The sequence below is a fragment of the Oreochromis aureus genome, linkage group 3 (genome assembly GCF_013358895.1).
Source record: "Oreochromis aureus strain Israel breed Guangdong linkage group 3, ZZ_aureus, whole genome shotgun sequence".
NCBI classification, from domain to species: domain Eukaryota; kingdom Metazoa; phylum Chordata; class Actinopteri; order Cichliformes; family Cichlidae; genus Oreochromis; species Oreochromis aureus.
In genome coordinates this window covers 75559510-75578992 of record NC_052944.1, presented here as the reverse complement: position 1 = coordinate 75578992, position 19483 = coordinate 75559510, and the positions used below count along the sequence as shown (strand labels likewise).

Sequence of the window (19483 nt, the reverse complement as noted above, 5' to 3'; positions counted from 1 at the left end):
ATTCACTACACTGATCAGTGTGACAAATGTCACAGCTTTTTAAACACCCCACAAACACTGAAGGGCAGAAATTCTGATCATGTTTGAGATGTGAAACAACTCACAAACAATCAGGAAGTGTTGTTGAAAGAGTCCTCCTCCATGGTTTGAATATTCCAGCTGTGGCCATGCCTCTTTTAAAAACTGCATGTAAAAACACATCTGCAAACAATACACTTGTACATTATGTATCATAGCTCTCTGTTAAGCCCTGACATGGTCCATGGGGTTAATCATATTATTTTGAGCTGTGTAGTTATTATGTTTGTTTTGAGAATCTGTCTTGTGTATGCTTCCTGTTTTATTTTTGAGTTTTACCTCTGTACGACTGAAGACAGCGTTGGATGATGACAAAATGTTTCTCCCGGTGAAAACGCTGCGTCTAGATAAACAGAATCAACAAAGTCAAGTAGACAATTACATCCCACAATTCACAACACTGCCCCATCGGACCATTCATGAAAGCAAACAAAAAGGTTCAGACATAGAGAGTGCGAATAATGGACAAGTTGCCCTGAATCATCTTGCAACAGGGGGAGGAAAGACAAGCGCCTCATGTGACAACATCTTACTCATTTTCTTTAAAATCACAGCCTCTGAACCTTCATCACCAACACCCACCATCACATTGTAAACTAGAAGAGTACGAAAGCAGCCTAATTCTCCAAGCACCGAGCTCCTCCGAGTCCTTCACTTTAATAACTTCACCACATACAAACTGAAAGAGTAGTGTGCGCTGGGTTAAACTGCTTGGTTTTGGCACTGACATGAGAAAACAACAGGAATACATCAGGTACAGATTCAACATCATAATCAGAAGTTAAACATGTAACACTGTTTATTCTCACTGGGCTGGATTCTGAAAATATGTTTCACTTTTACAACTTCATTGGTATCTACATGCATGAACGCAAGATGGTGAGGATAAACCTGGTTTTCACTTTAATGTGTGGCTGATGAAGCTTTGTTTGCAGACAGTTTGAAGGTTTCACGAGCACCAGATCTTCCGTGAAAACCGTGTGTGAGACTTTTATTTACAGCTAAATTAGAGCATGTGAATAAAGCGTCTGTGTGACTCTCTGAGTGAAAGAGAGAGAGTACCGGTGGGTTTGGGGGGGTGATGCGACCGGAAATCTGCTGCATGAAACTGATGAAAAATCAACTTTCTTTATGAGACAGGAAAAGAGAAAGCAGGAAGGTGATATCTGTCGCTCTGAGAGACAAGGTGAGGGAGATCAACCCGCAGCTTTGCCTTCCTGCTCATCTTTAGACATAACAAAAATGAAGGTTTGTGATGTGATGGTGATGCATATTTGTACTTCCTAAAGCTCTGGTTGAAGCACTTCGTGGGAAAGGTTCATCAAAAGAAGCTCTGAAAACCTCAGTGTCTGAAGACTAAAGAAACACCCACCAGCGTGTGAACACTGTGCTCATTCCTTTCCGATGAACAGCCCGCTGATTACGAGAAGCTGAGCCTGCTGTTCACATGGGGTTTTTTCTCATTCTGCTTCCTGTACGTTAAGACCGAGTCTGACAACAGGAAGATGCAACGACCTGAACCAAACCGCAAACAGTGAGGTGTTTGAGTTTCCAGTGCCACGACTCAGACGATTGCACGGAGTCTCTGAGGCTGTTGTGAGATGAAGAAAAAGCCACCTCGGAGTTTTCAGGCTGTTTAAGCTCAACCTTTGGGAAGATCTTAATTTATGAGTCTGAGTCTTTGTTCCTCATTTGGTAAGGAACAAATGAGGAAAGTTTTACAGGCTAACTGTAAACTGGCTGGAACCAGACTGGGTCTATAGGCTGTAAATGCTGTTAGCAAGGGCGTAGATTTGGCATGGATGGAAGGGACATGTCCCCACCAATATCCAGCAATTATTGAATTGTCCCCACCAATAATTTGATCTCTTCGAGTAAAGAAAAACAAACCCGATAGAAAGAAAAAAAGATCTGTCAACGTCTCATTCACCCAGCGGTGCAGAAAGAGTTAAATTACGTTCTCTACTGGAGTCCTACCAAATGTGACAAATATGGCCAATGTGATTGGCTGTGCCTTTCAGCGAGCTCTGTTTAGTTTTAGCAGCGGCAGGCCTGCGCTGCGAGGACCTGCAAGGAGGAGAGGAGGATGGCAGCAAAAAGGAAGAACCTGGATATAAGAAAGTATTTTTCAAAGAAACCTGTAAGTCACTTAAAGTCAAGTTCACTCATAAAATTTGTCCGTCATAATAACTTTACAGGCTATGCTAGGCCATACATGCCAACCCTCCCGATTTTTCCGGGAGAATCCCGAATTTCAGTGCCCCTCCCGAAAATCTCCCGGAGCCACCATTCTCCCCAATTTCCCCTGTTTTTCCACCCGTACAACAAAATTGAAAAACCAAAATGCATAAATGAACAGCTCTTTTTGCTTGTGATCTTTGCAACGAAAAATACTTTCTGCTTTGTTGTTTCTATTCTATCTCAGTTATCATTATTCTATTCTTCTATTCTAGGACTCATTTAAAGCAACTTGTTTGCACCCAGGAAAAACGCATTGTTTTTAAATTAGACTTCTGGGCTATTACTTCACAATTTTCAGTTACTACCACAAACTAATACGAAAAGTTATTTTCTCAAACAGGCAGTGGCCTGCTAGCCACTAGAAATTATGCAGTTTTAAGACAATGTTTGAGTGCACTGACACCTCTAGGCTTCCATAGCCATCCTTCGTGGATGAAGACCCAATAAAAACACAAGTGAGTCTTATTTTGAATCTTGGAGACAGTTTATTGCCATCATGTTGTCTGCAGGTAGAGCCTGAGATTGGTTCCTGATACAAACAAAACAACAACAAAAGACAACCCAACACATACAGAGAGAAAAAACAACAATTACAAAAAAGCAACTGAGGGGGTCTGGGCCAACAGGAAGAGGGCTACACTATGATGTCATCATATCCATATCCGTGTTTCGAGTTCTGAAGCGACACCGCGCCGTAATGTCACAGATTCTGAGGTCATGATTAGAGCAGAGGTGCAGGGAATGGGCACAGCCTGTCAGTGAGGGGAGTTCTAGAATGTTCTGGAATTCTGCAGAGTCATGGCGGCCATGGCAACACCCCACCCCCTCCAAGTCCCTCCCCCATTCCACCTCAAAAAACAACAAAACTAACCAAAGAAAAAGAATTATGACTAAAATCAGCTTTATGAAGTAAAACAAACTTTACTGTTTGATTCTAAATTAACCTACAAACACACACAAACAGACGCCCAACACACACACACACTCAACAACACAAACACATACACTAACTCAACGGTTTGCGTGAGGGCAAAGAAACTCCCTTTAGCAGCATCCACAATAACCAAATATTAATGACACGTATAACTTTAGGATAATTATATTAATAAGTGAAGATGACTGATGACATCATAAACCAAAGGTCAAACATGGAGGTTGGTTAAAATACGCAGTACATGATGTGATACACAAAGGAAAAACAAACAGCCAATCAGAGGCCCAAGCTGGAAATGAAAAAAAAAAAAAAATCTAAAAAATAAAAATAAAAAAAACGAAAAACATATTTTTCCATCAGGCCTGGCAGTGGCAGCAGGATTAGCGATTGTCCTGTGATTGGCCAATTCCAGAGATTCTGCTGACATCATGGTTCTCAGGCCAATTGCATTCACTTCTTTTGTTTTCATCACAATTATTGTCATCGTCATCATCATGGCGCTGACTCCCTCCTGCAGCAGGAAGGAGCACTGCCATTGGTTGGATCTAACCTTTTTATGAAAAAGCCTTAAAAGTCACAGAGCTCATAGTTGCTCCACTTGTTAACTCCCACAATCCTCTGCTTTGAGTGGGTGGAGTGTGCGCAGTATCGCCAACTCTCCCAGCTCCTCCTGGCAGTAAACTTGTCTTCGTTAATTCAGTGCGAATAAAACGCACATAGGGTGCTGCGTTCGCTGGGACGCAGGAAGCTGGAAATTTGTTTCCTGTCTTACACATGTGAAGTGAACACAACACCAGCAAAAGTATGTGTGTGCAAATGTCATGTTTGAAAAACGAGAACAAATTAAAAGCAACCTGAAAAAGGTGGAGGCCACAATTTCCAGGATCCTGACGTGCCAGGAAGGCAGCAGTGAATTTTCCCATCCTTTTTGAATTGGACATAAAGTAAAAAGTGTCGCGTCCTTACAGCACGAATCTCGTATCACACCCGACATGCTGTAGTGTCTGTTACTTCAAAAAAAAAAAAAAAAAAAAAAAAAAAAAAAAAGCTTACTGTATATCAGCTTCTTCTTCTCTTCCTCAAAACCTTCTGCTTCTCAATACATCTCCCAGAATTCCTTCCTTATCCAGCCCTACATGAACTAATCCATCCCTTCAGGATTCTGTCTCTAAGCTCCCACATTTCCCACCTTGGGGCATCATCATGTGTTACGCATCACTTGCATTTCCCACGATTGCCAGAGACGGTGAACTTACCGTCAGCACGTTTCATGTGTTTAAAATCAGATTTAACACTTCAAATATACACACACAGCTCTTAAAAACAAACATCTGACAGATAAGACAAGCGCAGCACCTACTCCTCTTCCTCTCTGCACCTCCTCTTCCTCAGGGGGGCATCTGCACTCGCCTTTCTCGCCCGCAGCTTCTCCATTTTTGGAACTCTGCGCGTTTTAGCGTTTTTACAAAAGCCACATTGGCACTTATTGTTCCTGCACTGATGCTTTTACCCTGACTAGGAGGCGCCACACAGCCGCTTTCTTTGGTTTGTAGCACTTAGCGATGCTGCATTCAAATTGCATGGGAGAGGATGTAAATACAAGTTTCAAGCTTCAATCAAAAACAGATCACAGGTGGTAAATATGACAGGAAAAAAAGGCAACATTATCAGTGTACTCACATGTAATATATATGTTTCTGCATATTTTTTTCTCAACTTTAAATCAATATTTAAGTTGTTGAACTGTATACATTTTTTTTTGGTTTGCAGCAGAAGCTAAATACAAGCACAGTGGGCTCTATTGTATTTATGATTAAATAAACGAGTAAAAATAAACTTCATTTTAATATTAATCACCATTTGGGAACTGCTCCAGATTAAACTCTTAATCATCAGTTTGAGGGTTGAAGTGAGTTAAACAAGCTGTACAATCTGTAATTCCCATGGAACTTGAATGCAGCGTAGGCTAGGCTAAGCTCACAATTTCACCTACTCTTCACTTGCTAGCACTAAAAGCTAAAAAACAAACAAACAAAAAAAACCTCTTCTAACCCAGAAACACCACCCTGCTAACAAACGTACTTGATCTTTAAAAAGAAAATTAGCTTCACCAGTAGACACGTCGGCTTTAAGGCACCTTGTTAACACGATGAAAGACACCCGAACACCAGCCATCGGTGAAATTTAAAAAATAAAAAAAGGCTAAATTACTGCGTGATCAAAGTCTGACAGAACAACATAACAGATAAAATAAAACAAATTCAAATTCACTTTTTGCACATCAGTGTCGCTAACAGCTCACCTTTGCTAACCTAAAAGCTTCACACACACACACACACAAGCACAAACACACGCGCAGCAGGACAGAGGATACAGGGTGTGTAAAAGTGCTCAATTGCACACACGCGCGCACACACACACACGCACACACTCTCAGCCGATTCTCTACAGCATCAGGATCGCCCTGTGTCCCGAAGCCAATCAGGAGTCTCCGTATTCAGGAGGTCAGAGGTCAGATCGGCGTCTCCTTGTTGTTGCTGTTGTTTTTGAGGTCCGGTGCGCTGAACTGCCGCCTCATCCTGGGCGGAGTGTTGAAGCTCCACGCCCCCGGCGGTGGCACAATGCCAAGTAGCATGTCAGCAGGAAGGGGCGGAGCCCCTGAGCACGGCAGGCTGTGGTAATGGGGGTGAGGGTGAGGTCCAGGCTGGAATGGTGCATTGTGGGGGTTGTAGTAGGGATGGTGGTGGTGGAACTGATGGTGCTGGCGTTGATTATAATGGAAGCCTCCGTCTCTGTCTCTGTCCCTGTCTCTGCTTCCTCCTCCTCCTCTGCCTCCTCCTCCTCTCTCCCCACCTGGCCCAGGTGAAAACCCCCTCCTCTGTCTTGGTCGCCCCTGGTGGCCACCATTGCCACCACTGCTGAAGTGCTGGTCATTGTTGTAGCTCCCGTTGCCCTGTGGCGAGCTGTCCAGGGAGTTGCGGCGGTAACGACGCTGCTGGTTTTGGTTGTTGCCCTGGTTGTTGTAGTGATAGCCACCCTGGTTGCCCTGGTTACGCTGCTGCCAGGCGCGATGGGGACTTGGGGTGCGCATGCGAGGGGGCTGAGCTGGGAAGGGGAGGGGCAAGAGACCAGGCAGTTGACCTTGTGGGGGAGGTGGAGGTGAGGGAGAACCTTTAGCTTCTCCTCCTCCATTCTCCTTCTGCTCAACACCATCACCTCCTCCTCCCTCGCCCAGACCGAGAGCTTGCAGAGCGGCACTGGCGGGTCCCCATGACAGCCGGTGGGCAGGGTTACTCTTAAAGGGAAACTTGAGCTTGCATTCCTGCGGAGGGATGAAGCGTCCAGTTCCTGGGAGGTGGATGGGGACAATGGGGGCGTTCTGACCTGGAGGTGGGGGTGGAGTAAAGTTAGGGACAGAGCACAGACTGTAAATTAAAGATGGTCACAGCAGAAGCAACCGACTCAACTAAGTACAGATAAACAATCATTTGAAGGGTTTATTGATGACGATCGTTTGCAGTGACTTCTATTGGAACCCTCGCCATCACGGTACGGCCACACCCCCGAGCTCACCTTGGCTTTGGTTCTGTCCTCGCAGCTTCTTGGTGATGTTCTGCTGCTGCAGGTTCAGGAGCCGCTGCTGCTCCTTTTTCATCCAGCGGAGGCGTCCTCTCCTGAACGCCGGGTCCTCCTCCATCAGCCGCTGAACTCTGACCTCTGGGTGGCTGGGGCATTCATCATCCTCGTCCCTGTCTCCATCTCTCTCTCTCTGAGGGGACTCGCCTCCCTCGCCATTCAAGTCATCGTCCTGGAAACGAGTCAAACAACAGTTAACTCTGGCGGTGATGGTTTGAAGGGGCGGGACAGGAGGTGCGAACATACCTGAACAGGTATGACGCTCTCCATCTTGATCATTCTGTCTCTCAGAGCTTTGATCTCCTCGTCCTTCATGTTGTTCTGCAGCTTCACCTCCTGCAGGAGTCGCACACATTTAGCTCTGCTCCTCTAGCGCCATTCTCAGGTCGTGAAGAAAACAAGATTAGCATAACTCACCTCCAAAATATCTGTCAGCTTATCGATGTGAGCCTTCAAGTCGTACACGCCTGCCTTTTCTCCACCTTCCCCTGTCTCTCCTCCTCCACTGCCACCACTTCCTCCTCCTCCTCCACCGCCAACACCTCCTCCTCCCCCCTCTTCAGCGGGAGGGCTCCTCTCCTCTCCGATGCCCACAGTGTCGCAGACGTCCTGGGCCACGGCCCTCCAGCTCTCCCTCTCGTTGGTGTCCTTCTTGGCGTACATGCGGCACAGCTCCTTCATCTTGACAATGGAGAGCGCCTCGATCTCCTGACGGGAGTGACGGAAGTCTCCCAGAGCCACCTGAGGGGGGCGCCACACACAGAGGAACAGGTTTAAAAAAAAGAAAAAAGAAAAAAAGAAACATAAAAATGCTCCTCCTCTAATGTCCTCTGGACTGTTTGTGCTGGTTAATTTTACTGTTCTCCAAATCTGTCCACAGACTGCTACACAATCAGGAGTGGAGCAACCAAACTTGGCACGCAGGTACATATACGGGTCCTGAGGTTCTTATCTACATTAGACACTAAGACATAATCATGTGGCCTAGGAACCTCATATCGACTGGTTACAATAACCCATTTTTAGCATCTATGCACCTGTCCACTGTAAGGTTGCGTGAGCACAACCTAGCAATGGACTTCAGTGGCATCTACACCGTAGAGCAGGGCCTGAGTGCACAGAACCCACAAAAATGGGCAAATCTGAACCCACTCAGGTTTATAATTTGCCTCTGTATGTTTTGGTGCGATATCTTAAGACGATCACATATTTTATCTCACACAGGCTGAACAGACCAATCAACACTGTGTCATGGGTACTAGTTCTACTACCAACCATCCAAGAACTCTGTGCTCCAGTTTTAGTGAGTGGACTTATTTCTTTACACTTAATCGCAGGCACCAGTGTCAGTGTGACACTCCCGCACAGTCTACGGATGCATGTTTTTAACTCTTAAACTCGCAAAACTCAACACAGTGGCAGCCAAAATGCTACAGTCCAGGCTTCAAAATTTGGAAAGGAAAAGGTAATGTGGCATTACTATGACCACCTTTTATAAAGAGTTTATGGTTACACAGTAAGGTCTGTAACAATCTAGTGATCCTGGTTTTATTGGGAAATGCATCATGTATGATTTTCACAATTTACCACTTATTTGTTGCGTTTGACTGGAGCTATGGAGTCTAACTAACTGAGAGTCTGTCTGACTTAGTCATGGACCAAATTGGTCCAACACTACAGACCAGTGTAAAGTGTCCGCCTGGAGCCTGGAGCCATCTCCAGGAGGGTTTGGGTTTTTAAAGGACATGTCCAGTGTATTTTTCAAGGTAAAGTTTTAACCCTTTGCCCCTGAATGCAGAGATATAAGAGTATTTATGAGAATAACTTCTAAAATGTTTATCTGTCCCTCTGAAACCAGTCAGAGAACACTCTGATATCACGTGTGTGTTTGTGAGACCTCGTAGCAGATCTCTTTGACGGCCTGCATGCGGAGGTCCTCCATGGTGACCCGTTTGGGGTCTTTGCTGATCCTCCTCCTCTGAGGGATCTGATACACTCGCAGAGGCTCCCTCCTCTTCCCGCTGCTGGGCAGACCACAGCGCTTCACTATGGACTGCACCTGGACACAGACATACAGGTGAGACAGGTCACCTCACAAGTACATTAATCTGCTCCAATGACAGTCCCTGTCAGCAGAAAAGCTTGCTTCACGATCCTATCAGGTCTCTATGGGATGTCACAGCTACATGAGGAGCTATGAACGAGGAGATTATGAGGAGCTGGTACCTTGTTGGCTGGCAGCTTCTCTCTCAGGGAGGAGATGAGCCTCCAGCTCTCCTCACAGGATCGTTTGTCCGAGTCGTCCCCGCTGTCGCTGTCTGCGTACTGCACACACGGAGAAGGTTAAACACCTGAAGCAGTCACCACACGAGCTCACCTGAAGGAGAAACTCACCAGTCTGTGCTGCTCCAGCAGCAGGTCAGCCTCCTCCTTCTCTTTACGGTACTGAGTCTCCACGTCCTGCAGTCTGCAGCACACACACGCACGCTCTGATATCTGACGTGGTTTACAGTGTCTACAGATGCTATCTGAAAACCACACTTCAGGGTCTAGTAAAGGGGCATCTACCTCTTCTCCATCTCCAGCTTGATGTCGATGCCTTGTTTCTCCAGCAGCTCTTTCTGCGCGTAGTTCCAGTCCTCTGGCTCCCCCTGCTGCTCCATCGTGGCGCTGCGCTCCCTCTCCAGCCTCGCCTGCTCCGGGTGGTTGAACCGAAACACGTGGTTCTTTCCCATCACGATGCGGTTACCTAGAGACGGAAACAGACAGGAAACGGAGTCTGAGGTCTGCTGCAGGTTTTGGGTGGTGTGTTTACTGCATCGATCAAACCTGCTTTGTTTTTCATGTTCGTGTGTAATAAGCTGTAAACTAAAGTGAAACCTGATGTAACAGCTGCAGGAGCAGTGTACTGGTAGGTGCTTCCTGTTTGTTTAAAGCCGCAGTGAACTCGTAAGAAAAGCTGCCGGGTGTGTTTCTGTACCTTGTTTTAATATGACGGCATCGGTGATCTGCTTCCCGTTAACGTAGGTCTCTGCTCCAACTAACGGCTCCAGAGTGACCACCACTGCAGAGGGAGACACAGACAGTCCAAGCAAAGGAAGAAAAACTCATCAGGAGAACTGAAACACAGCTCTGTGAAACACAAGGAGACCGGCTCTGTCTGATATGACACATGAGCATGAAACAGTCTGATGGGAGGACTCGCAGCAGTGACGGAGGCTTTATCATGGACCTTAATATCTGGGCTTGTATCCTGTAACATTACTAGAAAGGTTGATCCACAATCCAGAGACAGAGACCTGGATCTGAAAGGGGTATGTCCACAACTACAGAGGCCTCTCGGTCTCACATACAGACATGCACCGAAACCAGGCATCGTGCTACAGCGCACAGGGTAACAGCAGCAGACACACACACAGATATACACACAGAGGGTGAGGAAGGGGTGTCTGGGACAGGAGGAGGGAGGGAGGGAGGCGGGGAAGGCACAGGAAACATGGGTGTGAACATGAGGATGATGTCACCATGACAACGAGTAGCAGTGACTAATACCTGACAGATTTCCTGGCAGCTTTCACAGAAAGAGAAGAAGAAAGAGAGTCACTCACTGAGCGTGGGCGCACACACACACACACACACACACACACACACACAGCTGTTTTTTTAAGGTTAATAACTTTTAATGAAAACAGGAAGAGAGCTGCAGCTTCAGACTCGACACACAGTCCGAGAACAAAGAACTAAAGCCTGGACACAGACCAGACCTCTAAGGTGAGACGCTCATGAAAAAAACCAAAAAAAGCAAAACAGGAATTTCCCCCCCATAATCTAGTGTACATTTATGCAAATTAGCACAGGTTTAATGACATATGCATATATAATACCACATTTGTATATTTAAAATTAAATTGCAATAGCAATCAAAACAATATTTTTAGTGTTAGTAACTAATTGAATCTATATATACATATACAAGTGCTCAAACTTTTCTTATCAGCATGTTCTGGCTGCAAAGTTTCGAATCCACACATCATGCGGTGCCATCATGTGGTACATAAAAGCACTGCAGGACCTTCTTTGTCCTTCTCGTCTCAAACTCTTCAGAAACCTTCTCAGAGAGGCTCGAGTGTGCTTTCAATATTTAAAGATGATTATAAGCCAGTGGAATCAGGAGGCGTAATGTGACAGAAGTCAAGAACACATTTGTCTGCCACTGTGACTCATTCCAGACTTACACATGTTAATGATCAACTCAGCTGTCTGCAGGTCTGACTTTAACCCCGGCTGCTGCTGAAACATGTCAGAAACTTTACTTTGAGGAGTGATGCAAATCAAATCCGATTAAAAATGCATTTCCAGATCCAGGTTTTTATTTCTGTTATTCTCACACTGCCACAGCAGCTCAGCATGACTCACAGTTTAAAATCATTTTTATTTATGTCACACTGGGCCCTGCAGCAGCCCCTCTGTCTGAAACAAGCTGCTGTAGCTCCTTTCTTTGATGGCAGACTCCCCCAAACAGACCGCAGGTGTGCTCACAGGTATACTGATATGATATGACCTCTTTATGACATCATATAGATCCTATTATAGAAACAAAACTGTGCGCTGTGCTTTGTGTGTAGGGCTGACTGCTCACAAGGATTACTGACAGCTATGCTCACTACATCATTAGAAACTCACACCACGTTTAATAAAAAGAAAAACTTCCAGCACTGGAACGGGAGATCTACGGCAGCAGATTGTAGAAGAGGCCAACTATGATGCAGCAGGTGGTAACGATGATAAGTAAGTAATTAGTACAAATGTAGTTTGTATTTTTATTCTTTTATAACTTCAGATGTTAAACAGCTTCAGGTAACGTGTAGAACATGTTTCTCTGGTGTGTATAAAGTACTGAAGGACCCATGGTTCATAATGAGGTTATTGCACAGTGAACTTCAGGAGCTGATCAGTTTACACCAGCAGAGGGCGCTCAAACCACAGGACTGAGGCTGCTTAAACTCTGCACAATGAAGCTGTGTGACCACAGAACACCAGTGTCAGCCAATCAGGCATCAGAGTGTCAGACATGTGAGCAAAGTTTTATGCAAGGAGTAAAAAGCTCACCTTCTCCCTGCTCGTTGGTCTCACTGACAAAAACGCAGTGAATCTCCTTTATGAACTGACCCGACAGCTTAATGTCCACGTCCTGCTGCCCGACCCTGGCACACACACACACACACACACACACACACACACACACACACACACAGATGAAAAAACTTTAATGTAAACACCTGCCAAGCTAGTTATACAACTCCACCAAGAATAAAGATGAAGGTGCAACTTCTCCTGCAATAAAACTAACAGAGGAGCTTCTGATGTCCAAGATCATAAAGTAGTTGTTAGATAACAGCGAGTGTCGTGTCTGATAAGACGATACGTAATGAAACTCATTGTTCTCCACGATGACTCTGTGGATCATTATCGGTGTGGTAACCTCTGCACGAGCAGATTTCTGCATGCACTACATGTAAACAGTCTCATTACTTCTTCTACTAATGAAGTAAAGCAGCTAAACTAGTGATGGACTTGTGTCTGTGTGTAATTTGTTGCTTTCACACGGAGATGAGCCGAGGCGTCTCTGACTTTTGGTCTCTGCACAGGATGGCTAAAACTTTTCACACTTTAGACTCAATTTATCAGATTTTCTGAGCAAAGACCAACAAAGTGATCAAATAACTGATGAACTAAATGACCGATGATGAAATCACTGCTGACCTGGTCACTCCCTCCTTGATGTAATAGAGGAGGCACTCGGACATCAGAGGGTCTTCATTCAGGTTGACCAGGTGAGGCGTCTGTAACACACACAGACATTACATTAACTTTAGTTTTACATGATGGGCTCATCTTTTTTCCCCCTTTAAAAGTGAGGCGGATCCACACAGTGAGAGTGGAAGATAGAAAACACTAAACACGATTGGATGCTGTTAACGTTTAATTAGTACTAAACATGGGACTGGAGCCAGGACTGCATTCAGTCAGATCCTTTTATAAGCACTCATTTATCAAAGTGAACAACACACCATGAATGAAGACAACACTACTAAAGTGAATGTTGACACTGAGTCGAAGTTATGAAAACCGGTCATTAAGGGTTGTCAGATGTCATCTTTATGAGGGAAAGAGTTAAAGATGTTCGGTGTTGGTGAGGTGGTGGTACGGAGAGAAAAGCTGCTGCACGATTTATCGTCTCTGAGTTTTAATCTGGATTTCAAACATCTGCTCAGCAGACTGCAGCGATTTTACTGCAAAGACCAGAGAGACTTAAAATCAAACAGTGACATCATCACTTCTAAAGCTGAGTGCGAGTCGACACAGGTGCTTATGAGCAGCAGACACTCGGCTCTGACTGGACGAACACTCCCAGGCATGAAGTAAAATCAATTTATCGGCTGTTCTAACAAAACACACCAACTCAAAGAGTAGATTTAACCTGACATAAAGGTGAATCCAAAAATTAAATACACTGTTTTAAAATACCAGCAGGAGTTACAGCTCCTAACAAATACCTGCATATCGTGTGTCAGCAGTCAGGGATCACACAGTCCTAAAGTTAAAGTATTACTAAACCAGTCCCACAGACTGTCAGAGCTTACATAATAACATTTTCTGCAAAGATGTCTGCAGACACAGAACAGACTGACAACAGTATATATAGAGAGAGAAAGGGTTAAATATACACTCACTCCTTTAGGAGAGAAGACGCCCAGCGTTCCTCCATCTTCCTTTATGGACACGCCCATCTCTGCCAGCAGGGACTCTCTGAGGGAGCGAGCGAGAGACAGAGACATCAATCATCATCCATTTTTTTTCTCCCTCTGTGTTCGTGTTTCCAAATGTTTTCATCTGTGAGTTAGTGAACAAACACACTCAGCTTTTCTACCTGTGCTGTAAACACTACAGCTCCCATGAGCCTCGTCTGCCACAGTGGATAAAGGGTCGTTAAACCTCTTGTTGCCTTCATGAACAGTGGGAAATGCCAAAAGATGTGTCACTCTGCTGACACAAAACCTCGCGTGGTAGCTGTTGCCGGGTCACAGACACGAGTTGGGTTTTTTTTTATCAGTGTCAGTGCAGAAGCTCCAAGATTTCAAGCTAATACAGAGGAAGATGAGACTTTTTCCACTTCTACACCTGCCCTGAGGTTTTGTCTGAGTGGCTCAGGAGAAAAAGAGCTGCCCTCAGCAGCGGTATAAATGCTGATGTTCATGATATCGTCGTTACGTTTAAGAAAGTAACAGGTGACACCAAAACATGTTCACTATATTAACTGTGGACAGAGGCAAACATGTAAAAAGCTCAGATTCAAATAAAACTAACCTCTCCAAACGAATAGATTCTGTTTTTCTCAGTTTCTCCTCCCACGTCTCGTTCAGCTCAGCGATGATTTTCTCTGTTTCCTACATGCAAAAAACACACACATGTATCGTAAACATATACCAATAAAACTTCTTCATTCTCATTCAAAGAAGGTGAAATAGTGCTCAGCAGCTCCTGTTTGCAGTGTAATCACAGATGTACAGAAAACTTTTGCTGAATTTCTCTTAAACTGAGAAAAACTAAAAATATGAGGATTCCCAGACACGTTCTGAAGTTTTAAGTCTGTTTTTTCTCATTCTTTTCAATCGATTTCCAGAAAACTATCAAAAAAGTAATAGATTTCTCTGACAGTGGAAGTCACACTGGATCTAAGAGTATATGTTTCTCAAATTTAGATATGATGGAATTATGACCCGGAAAAGTGCGAGGTGATAAAACGTCTCGCCCTACCATCAGTCTCTCAGCTGCTTCCTCTTTGCTGATGTTCTCTGTGGACTCTCCCTCCTCCCTTTCCTCTCCATCCTCGATCAGCTGATCAGGGTCAGCAGGCGTGTCACCTTCAGATACCGGCTCAGCGCCTGCACAGGAAATAAAACATTTAATTATGAAAACATGATGAACCACTTCTGTATTTTTTAAATTTAAACTATTAAAGACAAAGGCACAGTCTTTTTGGATTCCCAATAATCCACATAAACATATAGAGTGACCTGGAGGGGCGGAGCCATTCTCAGGCGTGATCCCATTGGATGTGAGAGCCAGCTGGAGAGGGGAGGGGGACGCACCTGCGACACCACCGGGGCCGTTGATGTTGTTGTTGTTGTTGACTTTAAGAGACACAGAAAGAGAGCAGAGAAGAAGAAGTGAAGAGGAGGAGATTTAATTTCTAACATGCTGGAATCTCAGCAATCCTGGTTATGTAACGACAGCTTGTAAATGTCCTCACACACACACACACACTCACACACACACACACACACACACACACACACACACACAGTTGCTGTTGTCTGTAAATAACCGTCTCTACAGCATACTGCACATAGACGTGCCATTCATACCAGGTCCAAATGAAAGAACAACAGCATGTGATGTGTACAGTTTATTAGGCCGTAAACTGGATTGGATTCCATGTTTATATGAAGCACATGTTTGCGTGTTTAGCAATGCACAAGGTTCACAATAGAAAAGCACATGTAATGAACTCTGCTGTCTGAGAGAACTTTTCTCCAGCTTTTTATGAGCAGTGTTGATGCGCAGCACATTTCTAAGCTTTTTCTTATAAATAATCATGATGGATTCACAGCGTCGCAGACACCAGATATTTAAATGCTTCAGAAAAGAATCAATGTGCATGTGACACTTAGGAACGGGACTTTTTCACGCCAAGAAATCAAAACCACGCAGCAGCAAGTTAATGATTAACCTCATGTTGTGGATGTATTTAGAGTATTTAGAAATACTTCAGTCAGAACATCATCTCATTAATTCTTTTTTTCACATTTGCTTTGATGTTAAACTTTATTGGAAGACCTGCAAGAACAGATGCACTGATCCTGTTTTTGAAGCTGAAAGAATCTGAAGCATTTTTAGTGTTTGGTTTTGGGTACTGAAAGAGAATTTGAACCTGAACATCAGCCTGAACAAGCAGATAAGGTTCATTATTCTGTATGTGTGCATACCAGCATTGTCCAGCAGCTCCTGCAGGCCCTGAGAGAACAGCAGGTTTCTCAGTCGCTCCACTTCGGCCTTCAGCTCTCTGATCAGTTTGGCATTTGGATCTTCATTGATCACAGCGTTACAGCGAATCTGTTTGGCACGGTCAGCATATCTGGAACCGAACCGAATTAGATTATATTAATCTGACTATGCCAGCTTTGCAACATACCTGCTGCCTGAAAACACATTAACTGATCCATAAAAAGCCTCATAGACAGATTACACCAAGTAACTGACCTCAGAGTGCTCAGTGTTTCTTCGTAGTTGATGTCAGCAGGACTTAGCGCAGCAATCATTGCTGTGCGAGAGTTTCCTCCTGAAAGAAGCACACATCAAACCTTTAAGGTACTTAAACTATGCCTGATATTAACTCTGCAACTCTATACATGTCTGTGGGGTTAAAGTGTACTATTGGTCCTGATAGGTTAAAGTGTACTATTGGTCCTGATAGGTTAAAGTGTACTATTGGTCCTGAGAGGTTAAAGTGTACTATTGGTCCTGATAGGTTAAAGTGTACTATTGGTCCTGATAGGTTAAAGTGTACTATTGGTCCTGATAGGTTAAAGTGTACTATTGGTCCTGATAGGTTAAAGTGTACTATTGGCCCTGATAGGTTAAAGTGTACTATTGGTCCTGATAGGTTAAAGTGTACTATTGGTCCTGATAGGTTAAAGTGTACTATTGGTCCTGAGAGGTTAAAGTGTACTATTGGTCCTGATAGGTTAAAGTGTACTATTAGTCCTGAGAGGTTAAAGTGTACTATTGGTCCTGATAGGTTAAAGTGTACTATTGGTCCTGAGAGGTTAAAGTGTACTATTGGTCCTGATAGGTTAAAGTGTACTATTGGTCCTGATAGGTTAAAGTGTACTATTGGCCCTGATAGGTTAAAGTGTACTATTGGTCCTGATAGGTTAAAGTGTACTATTGGTCCTGAGAGGTTAAAGTGTACTATTGGTCCTGATAGGTTAAAGTGTACTATTGGTCCTGATAGGTTAAGGTGTAGTTTTAGTTCTGACAGGTTAAAGTGTACTATTAGTCCTGATAGGTCAAGGTGTACTATTAGTCCTGACAGGTTAAAGTGTACTATTGGCAGGTTAAGGTGTATTGTAAGTGCAGACACAACAAGACTTGTTAATAGTTTGGTCAAAGAAACATGCTGTTAGTCCTAGTATTGACGTTATTACTAATAGCTGTTAGCCTTAAATGACTCCTTGTACTGTTTATTTATGCTCAATCTGACATTGTGAATACTCCTTTAACCTACCAATGCTCTACTTACCCAGGTTCTCCTTCAGTAGCCAGGTGAGAACAGAGTCTCTGTAGGGAATAAAATCACTTTTCCTCTTTTTACTGCTCTGCTGCAGATCAGAGACAAGAAGCAGTCAGTTTTCACATGTACCAGAATCATCTCCCACATTGCACACGACTGTATTTGACTTGTAAATATGAAGAGTGTAGAATTACCATTTCAGCCAAAGCTGAAATCACTTTTCCTAATGTGGTCAGAGATTTGTTGATGTTTGCTCCTTCCTGCATGCAAACATACAATGAATACATGATGAATGTGGCAGTGGATGCATGACAATGAGCAGCACATGAGTAGATACATAATCTGATTGCGCCACATTATCTCCAACCTTGAGCCGTGTGCCCTTTGCCCCAGAGGAGTCTGCTCGTTCACTTCCAGCCAGGTCGACCAGACTGATCTTACTGACCTGAAGAGAAAAGTGCGAGAATCAAAATAAAAACCAGACATTTGGGAAAAAAAAAAATGTCCTGTGGGACAAAACAGAGAAGCAGACACACTTTCTCAGTGTCCAGGCTGGTCATCTGATCTCGTCGTTTTTGGGTGAAGACGATGGTGAAGACAGCGTGGGACCTGGACGACGTCTCGTTCATGTTTGTAGCTGCGACTGTCCTGCAATCAGAAATAAACTTGATTAGTTTAATGTTACTGCAATTCATTCTTTACAATAATACAGATGTTACACATTTATAGCACAAGTGTAGAATAAGTAACATTGGCTAATGGGCGATTAATGAACTGATTGGGTATCAATCTGATCATGGCTCAAAAGATAGACAAGTCCATCTACTGTGCCGATCTACATAATTCTGCTGTATTATATGATGGATTGGTTACCAGTAGAATAAGGTTTATGTTTTTCAAAAATTTAGACCATTTGACTTCCAAACTTCCTCAGACAGCTGCAGCCTTTTACACTTTGTTTTAAACTTCGACCTCTGAAATTATCTGGAAGAAAACTGACCGAGCTTTGTTGCCGGCGTCCATCAGGTCCCGGATGTCCGTGAATCCAGTCACAGCCAGTTTGGACAGATCCTCCACGTAGGGCCCCAGGATGGGATGCTCCCGGACCCGCAGCGTGCCCTGGGACTTTGGGTTCAACAGGTCCCGAACCCGCTCACAGTAGATCTCCATGTAGGACACCTGTGATGGAGAAGATGATGTTTAATCGGGTAAATCAGTTTAAATAAAACTGATCAGGTTAGATGAGGGCTCACCTCTACGGAGTAGGTCAGGTCAGGATCTGTGTTTTCTCCTGTTCTCTGAAACAAGTCCTCACACAGCTGAACACACAGACAGACAGACATTTATATAATCCTTCATCAGTTATCCCTTTGAATCAGCAAACATTAAAGCAACAGCAGTAATGACGTGATATGACTGCGTTTACCTGTGGTATGATCCCTTCCTGTCCAGGCTCCTGTTTGCCCATCATAGTGTAACTCTTTCCTGCACCCGTCTGTCCATACGCAAAAATACACACATTGTATCCTGGAAAACAACAACAACAACAACAACAATATTACAAGTTATTCTAAAATTATAAATAAAGTCCTCTTTAGCTTATTCCTGTATTAGACATTAAGACTATCAGCCAGCCTATGTAGAATATAATTGTGCTGTCATGATCAGCATCATCATCACCATCAACAGTCTCATTTTACACATCAGTATCACTATAGTAACAAGTATCAGCATCGTTACCGGTCACCATTAGTCTCATTAGCTACATAGTCAGAGCTGGACTATGGAGGACCGATACTGCCAAATTTAATTAGAGTCAAATTTAAAAACAAATTGCATTTTAGCAGACAGAGGTCGGGCTCTTCTTTGACATCTGAGAGGACGTTCAGACTCACCTTCGAAGGCGTGCAGCAGCATCTCCTCTCCGATGTCCTTATACACCTGTGTCTGAGAGGTGAAGCCGGGGTCATCGGGCTGCAGGGACACAAACACATGGCACTGTTATCACTGATTCTGGGTTATAATATTGATGTTTTCTGTGTGTGTGTGTGTGTGTGTGTGTGTGTGAGAGAGAGAGTGTGTGTTTTCACCGTTGTGTGTGACCAGTAGGAGTAGTCAAAGGTGAAGTTCTTGGCTCCATCTTTGGGCTGTTTGGGATTGGAGATGCCTGGAAAGAATCATAAAGAAACAACCTTCAGTGCATGACCAGAAGTGTGTGGACACACTCCAGTTTTATT

General features: G+C 44.1%; 1 protein-coding gene across 2 annotated transcripts in view; it reads right to left on the bottom strand.

Annotated features, from left to right (window-relative positions):
- Positions 1–2784: 2784 nt before the first annotated feature.
- Positions 2785–19483, bottom strand: part of LOC116331952 (kinesin-like protein KIF1C) — a 33296-nt gene continuing 16597 nt past the window's right edge. The window contains exons 3-28 of one of the 2 annotated variants that reach the window (XM_039608166.1): positions 19337–19413; positions 19142–19220; positions 18673–18773; positions 18500–18565; positions 18247–18425; positions 17783–17894; positions 17614–17691; positions 17441–17506; positions 17256–17334; positions 16214–16292; positions 15940–16088; positions 14968–15084; positions 14708–14835; positions 14258–14337; positions 13624–13699; positions 12653–12732; positions 11999–12093; positions 9870–9953; positions 9458–9638; positions 9284–9356; positions 9116–9214; positions 8787–8948; positions 7307–7630; positions 7136–7225; positions 6827–7061; positions 2785–6637 (exon numbers count right to left, since the gene is read on the bottom strand). In XM_039608166.1, coding sequence (XP_039464100.1) covers positions 5766–6637; positions 6827–7061; positions 7136–7225; positions 7307–7630; positions 8787–8948; positions 9116–9214; positions 9284–9356; positions 9458–9638; positions 9870–9953; positions 11999–12093; positions 12653–12732; positions 13624–13699; positions 14258–14337; positions 14708–14835; positions 14968–15084; positions 15940–16088; positions 16214–16292; positions 17256–17334; positions 17441–17506; positions 17614–17691; positions 17783–17894; positions 18247–18425; positions 18500–18565; positions 18673–18773; positions 19142–19220; positions 19337–19413 — 3761 coding nt within the window. In that variant the 3' untranslated portion in view covers positions 2785–5765. The remainder of the gene's footprint in view (positions 6638–6826; positions 7062–7135; positions 7226–7306; positions 7631–8786; positions 8949–9115; positions 9215–9283; positions 9357–9457; positions 9639–9869; positions 9954–11998; positions 12094–12652; positions 12733–13623; positions 13700–14257; positions 14338–14707; positions 14836–14967; positions 15085–15939; positions 16089–16213; positions 16293–17255; positions 17335–17440; positions 17507–17613; positions 17692–17782; positions 17895–18246; positions 18426–18499; positions 18566–18672; positions 18774–19141; positions 19221–19336; positions 19414–19483) is intronic. The other variant, XM_039608167.1, reaches the window with a different exon arrangement.